The following is a 16,859-nucleotide window of genomic DNA, read 5'->3' as shown; positions in this document are numbered from 1 at the left end:
AAGCAACAGGTGAGGGCAGACACCAGTGGAGACGAACCAATCGATGAGCCGGTCGCCTCTGAGGGGGCGGAGCCTGTCTGACAGCCAGGTGTGTTCAGGCTTCCCTCCTAGGTCATCTGCAGGAGCTGGGTCTGCTCAGCAGGGGGCGCTGCTTTGTGGAATTCGGCGCTGGCCGGGGAAAGCTGTCCCACTGGATCCACCGGGCCCTGCAGAACCCTGAGTGTGAGGGGGTCGCCATGGAAACCAGCCAGGACCTTCAGCTGCTGCTGGTGGAGCGCTGCAGCACCCGCTTCAAGGTAGGAGAACCAGGGAACCAGAACCGGTCCGGATCAGATAAATATTGATATAAATCCATGAAACCGACCAGAACTAGAACTGGACCCGCCCCTCTCACCTTTTCCCTTCTTCAGGTGGACGGGAAGCACCAGGGTTCTGCAGACCCATTTGAGCGGCTACAGGTGGACATTCAGCACCTGGACTTGAGTAAGACCCAGCATCTTCTGAAGCTCTGTATTGCTGGTTCTGCCCCGGTTCTGACCCGGTTTTATGCAGGTAAAGTTCCAGTGCTGAGGGAGAAAGCGCTGCCGTTGGTGGGAGTCGGGAAGCATCTCTGTGGAGCAGCGACAGGTGAGAGCTGCAGGTCCAATTCAGCTGCTAGATCCCAGTTCTGGTTCTGGTTCTGCCCCCAGATCTGGCCCTGCGCTGCCTACTGGACACGGCCGGAGCCCGACCAGACACCCAGCCACTTCCCAAGCGCCTCAGAGGGCCAGAGCCTGGCTCCGGTACTGGTCCGGTTCTGGGCCTGGCCGTGGCATTATGCTGCCACCACCGCTGTGAGTGGCGTCACTACGTGGGTCAGCAGTTCTTCCTCCAGAGAGGACTCGGACCCACCGAGTTCTCCGCCTTCTGCCGCATGTCCAGCTGGGCCACCTGCGGTCCGCCGGCCAATCACAGCAGAGCGGCCAGTAAGAGCGGAGCGGCCAATCAGAGCGGAGCGGCTGAAGATCATGAAGAAGCGGAGCGGCTGGCGGCGCTCAGCAGGTAAAGCTTTCATTTCTGCCGGAGGCTCTGGAGCAGCAGTACCTCCTGGTACTGATCCATCCTCCTGTGGTTCTGCAGGTTCTGGTCGGCAGCAGAACGGGAGCATCTGGGTCGGCTCTGTAAGCTGCTGATTGACAGCGGTAGGCGGGACTTCCTGCGGACCAGAGGCTTCAGCAGTCGTCTGATTGGCTACATAGACGCAGAGGTGACCTTGGAGAACATTCTGCTGACCGCCCTGTCCTCGTCCTGATGGACTTGCCCGGTTCTGGCCTGGTTCACGCCCTGCTGGACTGGACCTGTTAGGTTCTGGTTCCTGTCCGGAACCAGCAGCTGTAATAAAAGCGTCTGTCTGTGGATCAGAATCCGTTTATTAAAGTCAAACTTGATCAGTTCCAGTTTCTGGTTTCAATTCTGTCTCTTGATCCAAACTGGGTTCTGGTTCTGATCCGGTTCACCGGAATCAGGCAGTAGAGGGACCGAGCTGAACCAGGTCATGTCTGGGCTGGTCTTCATCCGTCTCTGAAAGGTCCATAACAGAAAAACATCAAAACCTTGGTCAGAACCCTCCGGCCCGGTTAGTGGTACCATTAGACCGTGATCAACATGGAGGTTAATGTTTGGGTCAGATGGTTCCGTTAATCCAGTTAGTGGGTCAGGTTCTGCCGTGGTGACCCGGTTACAGCCAAAGACCAGTTTACTAGTAAGGGTTAGAGTCCAGAACCGGCAGTACCATCAGAACCGGCAGTACTAACGGTGGAGGCGGTGCGCACTCAGCACGGCGTAGTTTCTCTTCCGGGCCTCCTGGATGTAGGTGAGCATGAAGTCCCGTCCAAACATCTCCCGGTCGTCTTCCCCGTCCTCCGTCCTCAGAGGCAGAGACACGTCCACAATCAGAGGGTTGTCCCGGAAATTCACAAACCTGTCCACAAGAGACGGCGCAGAATCGGTCCATGAGACCGAGACATGAGAGACCAACCTGAGACTGACGCACTGAAGATTGCCCAACTTGGACAGTCTGTCTAATCCTGAGTTACCGTCTACATTCTGTAAGAGAGTAAAATCATTAACTTCTGGTTCGTTTTATTCTCTTGTCCTCCCGGATTCAGTGATTCCATGTGTGGAAACAAAAGCCACACAGAGATAACCGACGCTCCACGTCGTACATTTACATAGGCACAGTTATTTCAGATATTTGCAGATCAGACACTGGATTAAGAGCCAAACAGAGATATTTCCAAATAAACCAGAGGAAACTCTCCTGAAACATGTTGATTAGATACTAAACGTACAAAAGGACTTATTTATTGTGTTTACAAAATTGTTCTTGATTACTCATCAGCTTATGACACCAAAAAAATCTAAATGGGAGTCAGACTGCAAATACGATGACAAAAACTGGAGCAGATTACTAAATTCATCTCAAATTCAATTTAATATTTTACACCGCATATACTATACCCCATACAGGTTGAATAAACTGAATGCCAACATCACTGCCAAATGTCAAAGGTGTAAAATGTGTGTAGTGGATCTTCATGTGCTTTGGAGCTGCATACACTGGAAAGCCTACTGGAATAATGTAACTCAGACAACAGCAGCAGTTTGTGAGCTTTCTGTAGACGCTGACCTCAGGATTTGGATACTTGGAGATGTTACGTCCTGGAAATTATATCCTTGCAAGAAATACTGTGTTTTGTTAGCATCATCTGCAGCAAAAAAATGTATATTTAAAAATTGTAAATCTGTGGAGCCTCCAAACCAGAAACATTGGATCAACGACCTGTTGTCATGCTGTACTCCTGAAACATGTTTTCACTCGATACGGGGACATTGGCTAAGTTCAGCCGGATTTGGACTCTTTCTGGACCTTCTAACCAGATTAGATCTGAGAGACTGATTTGTATTGATCTTTACTGTCTTATTTATTTATTTAATATTTTTGTTGAATTTCTTTTCTCTTGACTCTGGCCTTTCAAAAATATGTGAAGTGTTAAATATATTACTGCATCTGTTGTTACATGGAGAGAGTGGGTGGGTTTTATTTTTGAAGTGTTTTCACAACAAAAGAAGGTAGTATTGTACACTTGATGTAGATTTTGTATGGCTGAACCTTCTGAATAAAAATATCTATACAAAAAAAACGCATAAAATCACATCAACAACACAGACACACTAAAACAGACATTCATTTACCTGAGACAGAAAAGGAAGAAGAAAAAAAAGGGAAAGATGCGTTTTTGGAGAGTTGCTGATGCAAAAGCAAAAACATCAATCTGATTTGTTACTCCTGTGTACAAAGGTTTATAGTAAAGGTGTGCTTTTCTCTTTAATATATTCAAATAAGGCGTATCACTGCTTGTCCAAGCTCTCAAACTTTCTTTTAAGTTGTACCCTCCCTCAGCAAATTCTGAGAGCAACTGTGAAGAAAGAAGAACAGAGTTCCTCATGAACTGTCCTGAACTCCTGCTGTTTTATGGCTTTCTGAGCAGAGAAAAACAGAGATGGGCATTTCTCAGATATTTGTGAAACTGGAATCTGTCCCGTTTTCTCCCTACTCAGATACCTCAAAGAGAAACTTAAATCCTGTAGGAAGTTGAAGTAAATATTATCTCCAGACCTCATTTGTTCTCCTGTCATTCAGCACTTTAAAAGATTGACTTGCTGTAAACTAAAAGTAACACAAAGGTCAGCAGAATGAGGTGAAACTCCTTTTTCTAACCTATCAAATGAAAGAATCAATCCTGAGTATAAGAATTAACACCATCATTTTCCAAGAACCTTTCACTATAAACTTGAGCAATTTTCAAATACTAAACAAAACATTTTCTTTCACATATTTTCTATTTGATTCTGATAAACTAGCAGATATTACAAGTCACTAACTAAAATTATTAATTCTAAAACTATAATTAGACCAGAGGTTCCCAAACTGTGGGGCGCGCCCCCTAGGGGCGATGAAAAAAAAACATGATCGCTGTATGCTCTGGGTTTTAACCTTTGAATGACCAACTCTCTGTTATTCCTCTGTCAGTTGGATACAGTAGAGGCTTCCACACTTCCCATATTTGTGTCCTCTGTCACTTTTATCAGCAGTTAAAACTGTTTAATCCGTTGTTAACATGTTGTAAACTGTTTTTCCGAGCCGCCTTCAAACGCAACATGAGCGCTACGCCGCTCGCGCTGGGTTTCCACCTGTGAAGGAGACCTGCTGCTGCTGGGCGGAGCTACAGGTGAGTTAGAATCATGGCAGCAAAACACAAAGAACTTTTCACAGTTTTTCCCCCAAACTAACCGACTGTTGAGTAAAGCTGCTGGATGAAGGTAAAGTTAGCTAAAGGATGACTTTAGCTAACTTTACCTAGTTAGCTAAAGGTAAAGTTAGCTAAAGGATGACTAGCTAATATTAATACAGCACCTTAAGCTTGTTAACAAGTAGCCTGTAGGCTACCGATGTCTATGTTCAGCTACGTACATTCATTTTGCCCACAAAAGAAGTTGACCCCCCCACACCTATTTGCAAACCATAAGGGGGCAGGAGAAAAAGTTAGGGAACCACTGGATTAGACTATTTTCAACAGAGCATGCTGTTAATAACTAAGAAAAATGTCTTACAAATTAGATGATAGTGGTTTTAGATATTCTATGTTGTATTCAGTTTTTCTTCACCATCCCAGATGCTAGTTTGGAAAACTTTTATATCCTGTGAACAGAGCTAACTTCTCTCCCGCTCATCCAAGTGAAGCTGCCTTCTTGCAGATGCTAATTTTATGGCCTCTGATAACCAAACACTAAAAGCTCCCTTCAGATCTCTATCATTCCTCCTGTAAGTTGAGAACTTACCCATCAATAGTTTTAGATTAAATCATTAACACAAACCTATTCTAAATTAAGAATTTGGTTCAAAATAACCATGCTCAATACACCTTTTTCGCATGTAGTGTGATTAACTGTATTAAACGCTAAAAATATTCAATTTCCTCAACAATTCTTAGAGAGGTGTACCTGAGGTTGGTCATGTCCTCCATCAGGGATGGGATGTCCCTCAGCCTGTTGCTGCTGAGGACCAGCGTGTCCAATCTGGACATCCTGCTGATGTTCTCTGGCAGGATCTGCAGCTCATTCCTCTGCAGCCACAGCGTCTGCAGCATCTGCATCCTGAGGACAGACACGTCCCATTGGTCCACTGGGCCACATGGGGGCGGAGGGCAGGTGTCCCTACCTGTGGATGTCGTCAGGCAGCTGCTGCAGGCGGTTGCCCCCCATGTCGAGCCACTGCAGCGCCGGCAGGGCAACGACACAATCTGGCAGGGAGACGAAGTCATTCATGGACAGATCCAGGTGCTGCAGCCGCACCAAGTTCCTCAGCTGGAGATCGACAGAGATGGGTCAACTGGACCGGACCCAGACTGGACTGGTACCTGGTCCGGGACCTGGAATGATACCTGGTCTGGGAGCTCCTTCAGGTCCCGGTTCATGGCCAGCTCCAACCTCTCCAGACTCTCACAGCCACCGAGTTCTTCAGGAACGACTCGGATCCGGTTGTAGCTCAGCAGCAGCTCTCTGAGCCGGGTCAGCTTCCCTGAGACGAGAACCGGGTCACGACAGGTGTTCAGAGGCCGGGGCTGGATAGACCCAGTATGGGTCAACTGGGCCCAGTCGGTGCTCACCGATCTGCTGCGGAATCTCGGTGACGGCGTTCCTGGATAGGTCCAGAATCAAGAGATTCTGGAAGCTGCAGATAAATGGTGGAACCTTCAGCAGGCCGGTTCTGTGGATCTGCCACTCCTGGACCTGGACGAACCGAACCAGACACGCCGGCAGGTTCTGAGACAAACACATACGGGTCAACAGGACGTTCTGGACCAGCGAACCGGTACGGTCCCTGGGCGGTACCTTCCACTCCTCTTGTTCTATCCGGAGAACCAGCCGTCCATCTTCTGTCTGCAGCTTCTCCCTGAGGCGGGCCAGAACCGCCCGGTCCTCCCAGACCCGGACGCTCAGCCTGGCCCAGAACGGGTCGCAGCAGTTAGATCCTGGTTCTGAAGAACCTCTGATCTCAGTTTGGTTCTGAACACCATTCTCCTGGTCCGGCCCGATCTAGTTCTTATGCAGACGAGCTTATGAACTGGAACCAGTATGTGGAGCCATACTGGTCCCAGTTCAGGCAGATTCTTGGTGTCTGAACACAACAGGACTCAGAGCTGAAGACTTCATAACTCTGTTACCATGACAACCACCTGACGTTGCTCGCTGGGTGTGAATGACCGGGATTAAACCAATGATAATATCAGCCAATAGGAATGAGTGGGCGGGGTCTAACCTGCCTGTGGCCCCGCCCCTGGACGGTCTCCTCCTCTCCTCCTCCTCCTCCCTCCGTCTCTGGATCCGGGTCTCCCACAGAGCTTTGATGGAGCTCACCGAGCCACACTCTGCCACGCCCACCATGATGTCACGGCGCGCAGGACGACCTCTGACCTCTGGACGTGTTCCTCAACCTCTGCTGAGGACGCAGGAGGACAGTATGTGACGTAACATCGATGTGCGCATGCGGATTACCATAAGGCAGGGGCTCGGTTAAGGGGTGAAAAGTGATGACGATTCTAGGGGCCCTGACCAGCAGGGGGCCCTCCACAATTTAATTACTTATATTTTGTTCATAGAAATAAAATAAAAAAAATTTGGGGTCCTGTCAAATACAAAATTAATCATATTGTATTTTCAAAGATTGTGTTTAGCAGTAAAAATTTTATGTTGCCCCTCCCAGACCAAAAAACACACATCTGTTTTTGCCCTGAACCCCCCCATCTGCGTTAAATGGTTCGTTCCTGCTTGGAGAGCTTAACAGTGACGTATGGAGCTACAGTCGGTAGAAGCTGCAGCTGAATGCAGCGGCGACTGTGGGAGTTACTATACTGCTCAGAAAAGTTATAGAATCAGGTTTTCAAAAACAAAATAGAAAGAGAGAAAGGCAAGAGTGTTGATTTATAACCCAGTTTTTCTCCGAGAGAGGTCAGTAGACTGTGTGAGATTATCAACCATTTAGCATAATTAGCTTAGCTATAAACTGTTTGCCTCAATTTCACAGCATTTAATGAATTAAGGGAAAAAATTACCAACATTTTCATATACTAACTTGACCCTTGTACCTTTTACCACTTAACAGACGAGTCAGCCAGCAGCAGCTCTAACCCACGTCCCTCCTGACTCGTCCTCTCCTAAGTGAAATTAAAGCTGCAGTAACTTTTATATAAATATTTTTTTCACATATTTGTTAAAACTGTCGTTATGTTGTGACAGTATGGTATGAGAGGTAATCTGTGAAAAATCTATTTCCTCTGCTTTCTCCCAGTGCTAGAAACAACCAATCAGTGACAGGAGAGTTTTAGTGCTGTCAATCACCATCTCATGTGGTGCTGCTCCGCCTTGATCTGTACCGTGCTACAGCTAGCATAGCACAGAGCTGTGCAGATTCAAACTGTGAATGCTCAGTTTAGTTAGCATAGCTACCAATGATGCCAGATAAACGGTTTCTTGTAATGATAAGTTGTTTCTCCACCATTAGCACATTTAGCAGTGAGTGAATGAGGATGATTGACAGCGCTAACAGCATCATACTAGTTCTGATTGGTGGTTTTGGTCAGAACGGTTCATTACTTTAACCAGTAATAGTAATTCAGGGAGGAGATGGAGGAGATTGATTGTTTTCACAGATTATCTGTCTCATAACAAACTGCTACAACATGATGACAGCTTTAACAAATATGGAGAAAATACTTTTATTAGTTATGTACTGCAGCTTGAATAAAATGCAACTACATAGCATTTTGAGAAGTCTGGATTGTTTTATGTGTATTTTGCACGTTGCTTTTGACTGTTGCTCATGGGGAGACATTTCAGTATCTAATAGAAAAAGTTTAAGCAGCCTACTTACACACTGGATGTGGACTGTTGGATGTTAAATTCATGAACAGTAAATATTGTGCTAGTGTCAGTATTGGACCACAAGCCTTTAAAATTGTGATGCTTTTTATGGGTCAAATAGACTCAAAACATTGTAACAGCAGCTGCTCGGGGGGCCCAAACTAATTTTTTGTCAGGGGGCCCAAGATTCCTGGCGGCCATAAGGTATGCTGGATTTACAGGTATGACAGATAGTCAGAACACCTGTTTGGGAGTTTAAACTCCCTTTTGGTGCTTAGGGTTACGTCGGGTTTAAATACTGTGATGAAATACTGAGTATCATGCTAGCAGTCACTGCTAATTGCTGCTGGCTAGTGTGAAGGAATTGAGTGGGGCGGAGCTGCGTCTTGAAGGCGGGGCTAGGTCCACCCAGGTGTTTAACAACTGGGAGGTTGAATCAACACAACTCTTAAAAAGATGAAGGAAAGATTTTACGTGATTCTGGCCCTTTAACAACCACAAACTGCTGGAAATGTGAGCAGCTAAGCTTCTGTGACCCAGTTTTAAACTGGACCTCCTGTACCAGGGGGCTGTTTTATCTGCATTTCTGAAGAACCAGAGACCGGTTGGCCAGTTCTGGAACCAGACTGTTAGTAAAATTCAGATTCTCACCTTGGAGTTCTGCCGCCGTCCTTCATGCTGCAACCCGACCTCCGATCTGTTGGCCAAGAATAGTGCGGGTCACGTGACCCAGACTGCCGGGTCACGTGACTGCCATGTGACCCGAAAGGATCTGACTGCAGCTGCTTCCTGTAGGAATGTGTTCAAGACTGTGTCTGTGTAAGACTGGTGTCTCCTTGTTGTTGGACCAGAACCGTATTGGACCAGAACCAGACAGGAAGTGTTTTCAGCAGCTTTATTGAGATCTTCCCACTAAACATAGAAAAGCTTTACATGACTGTGACCGGAGCAGGACCCTGGAGCTGCCAGCAGGGCGGCGACACCGACCACCCCATCATCAGGAGACGCTCTGGTTCTGAACCGGCCCGGCTCCCGACTCGTTGAGCCAAACCGGGTCCGACTGCGGCCCTCCAGAGCCACCGGGCCAGACTTTGCAGCTGACCTTTGACCCGGGGCAGTGCCAAAGACACGCGGGACATGAAGGACCGACATGGGACGCCACCCGTAACCACGGTTACGCGGCGCCCAGTAGTTCCAGTGCTACAGGAGGAGGGGGCGGAGCCTGAAAGGTCAGCTGGTCACAACCTGTGGTTGTGAGGAACCTGCCGGATGGTTCTGGATCTCCCGGCGTCTACTTGGTTGTCATGGTAACCGCCCCCAGGGTCCTGCTCAAAGGCAACAAGGAAGCTACGGAGCGACAGGAAGGCCTCAGACACAAACAGGAAGTGAAGGCGTGGGATGGGCGGGGCCGTGGGCCCGAGGGGCCGGCCTCCCCGGGGCTCATGGTACAAGTGTCTATTTCAGATCCAGAACCATGCTGGCTGGGTTCTCCAGGTACTCCCGCCACAGGTTGGAGAAGCGACACATGGTGGCGCCGTCGATGAGGCGGTGATCCGCCGACCAGCTCACCTTCATGATGTGGGCCGCCTTCACCTGACCGTCTGGGTCGAACCGCGGCAGAACCTGGAAGGAAACAACAGTTAATCCTAGAGAACCAATCAGAATCCCCCCTGGATGGATCCTCACTCTGATTGGCCGATCAGGAACACCTGGTCTCACCTGGCTGCTAGGATCAGATCATTCACCGTTTTATATTCTAAACCAGTGTTTCTCAACCTTTTTGGGCCAGCGCCCCCCAGCCCTTATCCAGGTCCCTCACCGCCCCCACCAAAGAATTTGCAGGCTACTTTGCCCTGACTATTATTTTATCATGAATATTACTGTCACTATTGATTTTTATGCTTGTTTCTGTATTTATCATCAAAATAATTTCCCAGAGAACAAAAAACTCATGAGAATAGAAATTATTTTCACAGGTGTCTATGAAAAATTTAATGAACATTCAAGTTAAAATCATAGCTCTTCTTCTCTTCAGTGTTTCTGGTGGTGCAGCTCTGTGCTGCCTTCAGGAGAATGGGACATCAGAGCATCATCCATAAAACTTCACCCACATGGCATTTAGTGTGCAAACCAGAGCTTTCAGTGGAAAAACTAAAGTTCCTTTTAATGCCATAGGAATATGAGACAGAAACATGGATCATATCTTTATATAGACCTGTCTATTGATTATGGATTAATAGTTTTACTGGACAGAAATTACAAAGAACAAATCTGGTTCTTAATCAAATCATAATGAGTCAAACTGAAAGTGTCATGGAGTGTCATTTAGTTTCCTCTGATTAGTATTATCCTCTCCTGGTTTATTGCTGTGTCCACTTTAGTTCATTTCCTGTTGTTAGATTTATTTTATCATTTACTGACCATCATTAATCTTCACTCATCACCTGCTGCGCCGTCTAATCGTCATGTTTCACATCATGTGTTGATTTTTCACTGTTCAGCGTCAGATTCTGTTTTTATGCCATAATTCACATCTAGTTCGTCGCTCCGTTTTATGTCCCGCTTCTCCTGTTTCAGAGTTTTGCCAATGTGCGCATCGTTTTGTTTTTTTTAACCCCTTAGGTGCAGGGCGTACCAATGGGGAAAAGTCAGACTGACATAAACCTTTTAAAACAACGGAAACAATTTCGGTATTTTGATCATTGAAATTTAAAAGTGCTGTGTTGTTCCATCAGCCCCGTTTCATACCGGACTGCTTACAGCTCCGGTGTTAAAATGAACGCTCTCTATCGTGGTGTCACCATGGAGGGATTTCTTTATTTAAATGGTTCATTTTTCAGAGGGACACACAGTGAGGGTATCGTGATTTTAGTAATTACATGTTTATAAGAGCGATTTTCTGTTGTCCTTCCATGGAAGCGGGCAGCTTTCAAACGGAAATAAAACACTTTAATATAAGTTGCTGCTTTAACATGATCACAGAACTGAAAAAAACATGTGTACAAAAATACCAGACAAAGTGAATCACAGCAACGTCATCAGCCGGTGAGACGCTGAACTGATGCGGTGAAGCTACTAGTAGCAGGAGCTACAAGCTACAAACACTGAATAGAAGAAGAAGAAGAAGAAGAGCTGCCATCGATATAGTTCTAGCCAAGCATGATTTAATGTTACACAATACAGTTTTACCAAGTTGCTCAGAGTCTAAACTGGTATTGTTGTGATTGTAAGGTGTAAAGTTTACCTTCGACCAAACGCTCCCCAAAGGTATCCCAGCGCCCCCTGCCGTCCTCTGAACGGCCCCCAGGGGGCGGTACCGCCCACGTTGAGAACGCGAATTTAAACTGTGGCTGAAAACTGAGAACTGTTTCCTGAACGATTATTAAATCAAGTCAGGTTTTCATTTTCGTCGCCCGCAGCTGGAATAGTTTTACTGACACGGTCTTCCTCCAGCTGAGGGCGCTCAGGGCCTCCATGTGACCTTCACGTGACCCCTACTGAAGGGTTGACCCCGGTCTGGACCAACACTCGTGCAGACCTGGAACGGATTCGGTTCTGGAGCTGGTTCTGGAACCAACCTGGATTTTCCCCAGCGCTCCGATGGCGACCTCTGGAGGAAGAATGACCGGCTTGGCGTACGTCCCTCCGATCTGAAACAGAAACACAGAGCGGTCAGACCGGGTCGGACCGGGTCAGGAAGCCCGGCGGACTCACCGATCCGATGTTGGACAGAGTGAAGGTTCCCCCGCTCAGCTCGGCCGTCCCCAGCTGGCCGGCGGCGCCCAACGCCTGCAGCCGGGTCAACTCCTGGGCCACCTGGAAGACGCTGAGCAGCTGGACGCTCTTCACGCTGGGGACCAGCAGGCCCTGGCTGGTGTCCATGGCAACGCCGATGTTATGGGATGCCTGCCGAGACGCCGCGTCAGCAACATGTAGCCGAGTCAGTAATGCGTTGCCACACGGGCCCTGCTGACCCACCTTGAAAGTGATGTTCTGGCAGCCTTCGTCCAGCGTCGAGTTCAGGATGGGGAAGTGAAGCAGGCTGAGGGAGGCGGCCTGAGAGAGAGTTCAGCCAATCACAACATCGCTGTTCAACCCTCAACCAGCTGCGGTCTGAGCTATCCGCTCACCTTGATGAAGAACGGCAGGTAGCTGAGTTTGACGCCGCGTCTCTCAGCGACCGGCTTCAGTTCGGACCGCAGCAGAACCAATCGGCTCAGGTCGACCTCATCACAGTAACCAAAGTGAGGGATCTTCAGCGCCGCCGTCATCGTCTTCACCATGGCTTTGTGGAAACCTGCAGACAAACATGGAATGTCTCAGCGCGACACAGAGAACCTCATCCAGGCGTTTATCTTCAGTCTCATTGTTTCCTGCAGCAGCGTCTTCACTGGTCTGACCACCAAAACGATCCTCCAGCTGCAGCTGATCCAGAAGCTGCTGCAGCTGTTCTGACTAGAACCAGGAAGACGGAGACATAACACCAGATCTACAGTCCTGCAGCTGTAGCTCAGAGAACAGACTGTAAAATCCTGTTAGTCTATAAATCACTGGACGGTTTAGCACCACAACCATTAAAGATCTGCTGTTGCTGTATCAACCTGCCAGACCCTCAGGTTCTGGTTCTGGTTCTGCTCTGCATCCAGAACCAGAACCAATCAAGGAGAAGCAGCATTCAGCTTCTATGCACCACAAATTTGGAACAAACTTCCAGAAAACTGTAAAACAGCTGAAACACTGAGAGCCTTTAAATCTCAACTTAAAACCCACCTGGTTAGTTTTATTTGAAACGTAATTAATTATGAATTTATTGATGGCATCGACTTAATGTCATGTTTTGATTCAACGCTGCATGACTTTGTGTTTTTGTGTTTGTTATGAGGTAAAGCTCTTTGAAATGTCTTCCTGCTGAAATCTGCTGTACAGATAAAATTTGATTGATTGATTTGATTGACATGATCCAGCTGACGTCACACGACCCGGTACTGGTCCAACGGGTCTGACCTTTGAGTGGCTCCGTCACATCCTTCCCGGTGAAGACGGGTCTGGGGGTCGCAGGTGGAGGTCTGACCCCAGCTGGGGCGCTGAGGGGTGGTGCGGCGACGGGGGCGGGGCCTGGCGTCTGGATCTCCTGGAAGAGAGGAGCTGGAGGCAAGATGGCGCCGGTCTGCTTGGCCAGGAAGTTCAGGATGTCCTCCTTCAGGATGCGTCCATCCTTCCCCGTCCCCACCACCTCACTGAGTTTGATCTGAGGGGACGCAGCAGAGACATCACATACCAGCTCTGGACCTTCTGTCCACCTGTCCATCACGGACAGACTCCTCAGGTGCATCTCTGGATCATCTGGCGGTCAGAGCTGCCACCGCCCGGTCGGCTCAGGAACGACGGGACGGACACGATAGACAGAGACATGATGGACAGACTCACGTTGTTCTCCATGGCGAGGCGGCGGACGGCGGGCGTGGCCTGGGTCTTGTGACCTTTGATCTCTTGGTGGGTGTGCTCCTCATGGGCCATGGCAGGCGTCTCCACCACATCCTCCTGGCTCAGCTCTGGGGGACGGACGTCAGAGACTAGTGGTCCTGAAGGGACGGATGGGACCGGGCGGAACGGTCGGCGCCACCTCACCTGATGCAGACTCCGTCTCGATGTCCACCAGCGGCTTGCCCACCAGGGCGGTGGCGTCGGCGTCGTAGTACAGCCTCCTGATGACGCCGTCGTAGCGGCTGGTGATGGTGACGGACGCTTTGTCGCTCTGGACCTCGCAGATGCTGTCAAACTGAGACACCCTGTCCCCCTCCTTCACGTACCTGAGACAGGTGAGACCAGGTGGAGGGGCTGGTCAGGAAGTCACATGACTTCAAAGAGTACAAATGTGAGCTAAAGGAAGGTAACAGGAGCTAGTGGGAGCTAATGAAATCAGAAGCTAATAAAAGCTAACGAATGCTGCTGCGGCCCAGCAGAACCGGGCCTGGTTCCTACCACTCCTTGACCGTGACCTCCATGATGCCCTCTCCGATGTCGGACAGCTTGAACTGGACCACGGGTCGGTGTCGCGCTGCGAGACACAGACGCCATCAGCTGCTGTTCTTGTGGCTGCAGGTCGCCATAGCAACTGCATCCTCCAGGACGGGGGATGACCAAGACCGGAACCGGTTTGGACTTACCCATGGCGGTGTGCAGCGTCCTGCTGCAAGACGTCTGCAGTGACGCGGCCCATCTGGACGGCACCGGCTCGGTTCTGCTCAGCCTCAGGTTCTGGGGTCCAAAACTCCTCCGGCGGTACTGCTGGGTCAGCTGGCAGAGAGAACCAGAACCACAGTTACCAGGTCAGAACCGGAACTGGCGTTCAGTGGGATGTGATTAAAGGGTCAGTCAGAAACAACAATCTGCTCCTGATCTCAAATGGACCTCAGAACATTTTCCTCTGGACCGCCTCAGGAAAATCTTGGAGAGAAAAATTCCAGAAACTACCCGGATCCTCACAACAAAACCCCTAAACCAGCTTATACCTACTAAAATTATAGGTATTAAATTCCTCCATTGAACATCAACACGTCTCCTGGCTTTAAAGTGAGTCCTACAACACACCGGGAGCCAGAGCAGAGAGGCCAGAACCGGAGTTATGTGATCGGTTCTGTGGGTTCTGGTTCAAAGCCCGGCTGCAGCCGTGGAGGATCCACTCAGAGCCACTAAGAGGCCGTTACAGAAGTCTGAGCGAGAAGAAATAAAAGCATGGACAGACTTTCTAACTCATCATGTGATAAAAAAGCTCGCAGCTTCCAAATATTCCTTAAATGGTAAAATCAGTTGCCAGCTAACAGTTTGCAATGATTGTCCAATGACAGAACGCCCAGATTTCTGAGGCTACTTTTGTTCCAAGGGTTTAAAAACCCAAGATGCTTCCTGATTTCCGTGATTTTCTCACCAGGAGCTACGATGAGCGTCTCGGTCCTGCCTGAGGTCATTCAGACAGATTTTAGTGCCAGACAGGCAGTTACTGAGTTCAGTCAATTTGTACATTCAGAGGATGGAAATGAACAATATATGTGCATATCGTCAGCATACACATGGTATGAGACGTTACCGTAGCGATTTAAAATAAGGCCCAGTGGGCCCAAAACTGAACCCTGGGGCCTCCCAGCATCAGAGTGACCACTGTTCATAGAAACAGGAACAGACCTGTCAGATAATGTTCTCCCAGTCCCAGAGCAGGCAGAACATTATGACCAACAGCTGCGGCTTTCTTCAGACTGGGATCCAACTGGACCGAGCCGTCAGCAGCAGAATCTCTGACAGAACATGAACGCACCATCAACCCTGGATTCTACCGGAACCAGCAGCTCAGGGGAGCCCACCGGTTCGGTTCGGGAAAGACAGAACCCGCTGTCCATTGCTCCAGAACGGAACCGACCCGGATCCATACCATCACAACCCATTTAGCCTCAGTTAGCACCGTAGTGACGTAACGCCTGCGTCACCAGCAGCTTTTAGCGTCAGCCGCGCAGGCGCTAAAAAGCAAAGCGGCCTGTTTGGGTTCCAGTGTGGTTCAAGTTCGTTTCGGCGTGGTTCCGGTTCGGTTTGCTCCTCACCAGAACTCTGAGAGCGCTGAAGGATCCTCTGGTCACCGCCGCCATCTGTGCTCTCCGATGCACGCCCCCGACTGCAGCCAATCAGCGCGCTCCGCGTTCTTCTTCTGCGGCAGGAGGCGGAAACAGCGCCACTCAGCGACAGGAAGCGGCTCAGATTATGGCTCATTAATGTCAGGGAACCGGTCTTGTCTGCCCCCGTGTCGGGAGCGTGCACTGCAGCCAGAGAGGCGGGTCTGACCATAGACATCTGTTCTCCCTCTAACATCCATCCATCCATCCATCCATCCATCCATCCATCCATCCATCCATCCATCCATCCATCCATCCATCCATCCATTTTCTTCCGCTTCATCTGGGGTCAGGTCGCGGGGGCAGCAGCTTCAGAAGGGAGGCCCAGACTTCTCTTTCTCCCAGCCACTTCTTCCGGTTCCTCTGGGGGAACCCCAAGGCGTTCCCAGGCCAGCCAAGAGACATAGTCCCTCCAGCGTGTCCTGGGTCTTCCCCGTGGGGGAAGGGTTAACCCCTGGGGTTCCCTCTAACATGGGAACAAATTAATTCACTGGCAAGTCTTTAACTGTGCTTATTCATCTCTTTATCAACAATAAATCCCGTGATTTTGGTAAGAGTTCCTCAGTATTTGCCAAAGTTATGAGGGGAGAACCATATATTTTAACTGCTTGAAATATCCGTTCCCCTCCAAAGAGCGTTGAACAGGGGAATAGATTATTTCAGGCAGCTGAAATATTCCCGACTGTTTCCAAATTCTCAAAGATTGTTTTGTGTAATAGCATGTAGAAATTTCTTTTATTCAGTAATCTGTCATATTTTACATTATAACGGGATTTTCCACAATGCCTACACTAGCAACTTCCATCCTCTTATATCAGCAATGAAAGATCATAAATACACACAACGTGTTGGAAACCTGTGTTTGGTGACTGACTTTTAATTGTCAGGCTTAAGTGACAAAAGTTGGAAACAGACCGATTCTCTCTTGGCGATTAAAAAGCAACACAAAACGGTGTAAGAAGATCTCGTTTATTTATTTATTTTACCATTTTGTTAGTTGCCAATTAAACTGAAAGTTACGATCTTGACATGATTATATGAGTTGTTTTACCGATAAATCGATCAGAAGCGCCGTGGAAATGGTCGGATCCTCTCTGGCTGCAGTGCGCGCTCCCGACACAGGGGGGCAGAATTTCACACAAGACCTGAAGCTTTTGATGGGTCCAGAACCAGCTGAGGTTTTGTTCCGTTCTGCATGGTGCGTTCAGGAACAACTTAAGGTGACATCATGACGTC

General features: G+C 48.7%; 3 protein-coding genes across 4 annotated transcripts in view; 1 reads left to right on the top strand and 2 right to left on the bottom strand.

The window, feature by feature from the left end:
- Positions 1–1,432, top strand: part of trmt13 (tRNA methyltransferase 13) — a 13,051-nt gene extending 11,619 nt beyond the window's left edge. The window contains exons 7-12 of the mRNA XM_014967052.2: positions 1–9; positions 99–296; positions 411–483; positions 553–627; positions 690–1,041; positions 1,120–1,432. The exon at positions 1–9 is cut by the window's left edge and continues 98 nt beyond it. Of these exons, the coding sequence (XP_014822538.2) occupies positions 1–9; positions 99–296; positions 411–483; positions 553–627; positions 690–1,041; positions 1,120–1,291 (879 nt within the window). The 3' untranslated portion in view covers positions 1,292–1,432. The remainder of the gene's footprint in view (positions 10–98; positions 297–410; positions 484–552; positions 628–689; positions 1,042–1,119) is intronic.
- Positions 1,392–8,741, bottom strand: lrrc39 (leucine rich repeat containing 39). Of its 2 annotated transcripts, XM_014967060.2 has the most exons (9): positions 8,614–8,741; positions 6,362–6,541; positions 5,935–6,043; positions 5,709–5,865; positions 5,484–5,620; positions 5,261–5,406; positions 5,044–5,196; positions 1,794–1,960; positions 1,392–1,560 (listed from the first exon to the last, which is right to left on the bottom strand). In XM_014967060.2, exons 2-9 carry the CDS (start codon positions 6,484–6,486, stop codon positions 1,502–1,504), a joined length of 1,053 nt encoding a protein of 350 aa, XP_014822546.2. In that variant the 5' UTR covers positions 6,487–6,541; positions 8,614–8,741; the 3' UTR covers positions 1,392–1,501. The 2 variants fall into 2 exon arrangements, with proteins under 2 accessions (XP_014822546.2, XP_087860947.1); XM_088004821.1 differs by having other exon boundaries at positions 1,392–1,960.
- Positions 8,742–8,843: 102 nt separating this feature from the next.
- On the bottom strand, positions 8,844–15,662 carry dbt (dihydrolipoamide branched chain transacylase E2). The gene is made up of 11 exons (XM_014967050.2): positions 15,555–15,662; positions 14,130–14,259; positions 13,945–14,020; positions 13,591–13,772; positions 13,390–13,514; positions 12,967–13,210; positions 12,093–12,259; positions 11,941–12,018; positions 11,677–11,868; positions 11,541–11,612; positions 8,844–9,585 (listed from the first exon to the last, which is right to left on the bottom strand). Exons 1-11 carry the CDS (start codon positions 15,597–15,599, stop codon positions 9,418–9,420), a joined length of 1,479 nt encoding a protein of 492 aa, XP_014822536.1. The 5' UTR covers positions 15,600–15,662; the 3' UTR covers positions 8,844–9,417.
- Positions 15,663–16,859: the final 1,197 nt, after the last annotated feature.

Source organism: Poecilia mexicana, unplaced genomic scaffold (assembly GCF_051168715.1).
Source record: "Poecilia mexicana isolate PSO_F unplaced genomic scaffold, ASM5116871v1 scaffold_4, whole genome shotgun sequence".
Lineage (NCBI taxonomy): Eukaryota > Metazoa > Chordata > Actinopteri > Cyprinodontiformes > Poeciliidae > Poecilia > Poecilia mexicana.
The sequence above is the reverse complement of the archived record's forward strand: the minus strand, read 5'-3'. Positions and strand labels throughout refer to the sequence as shown.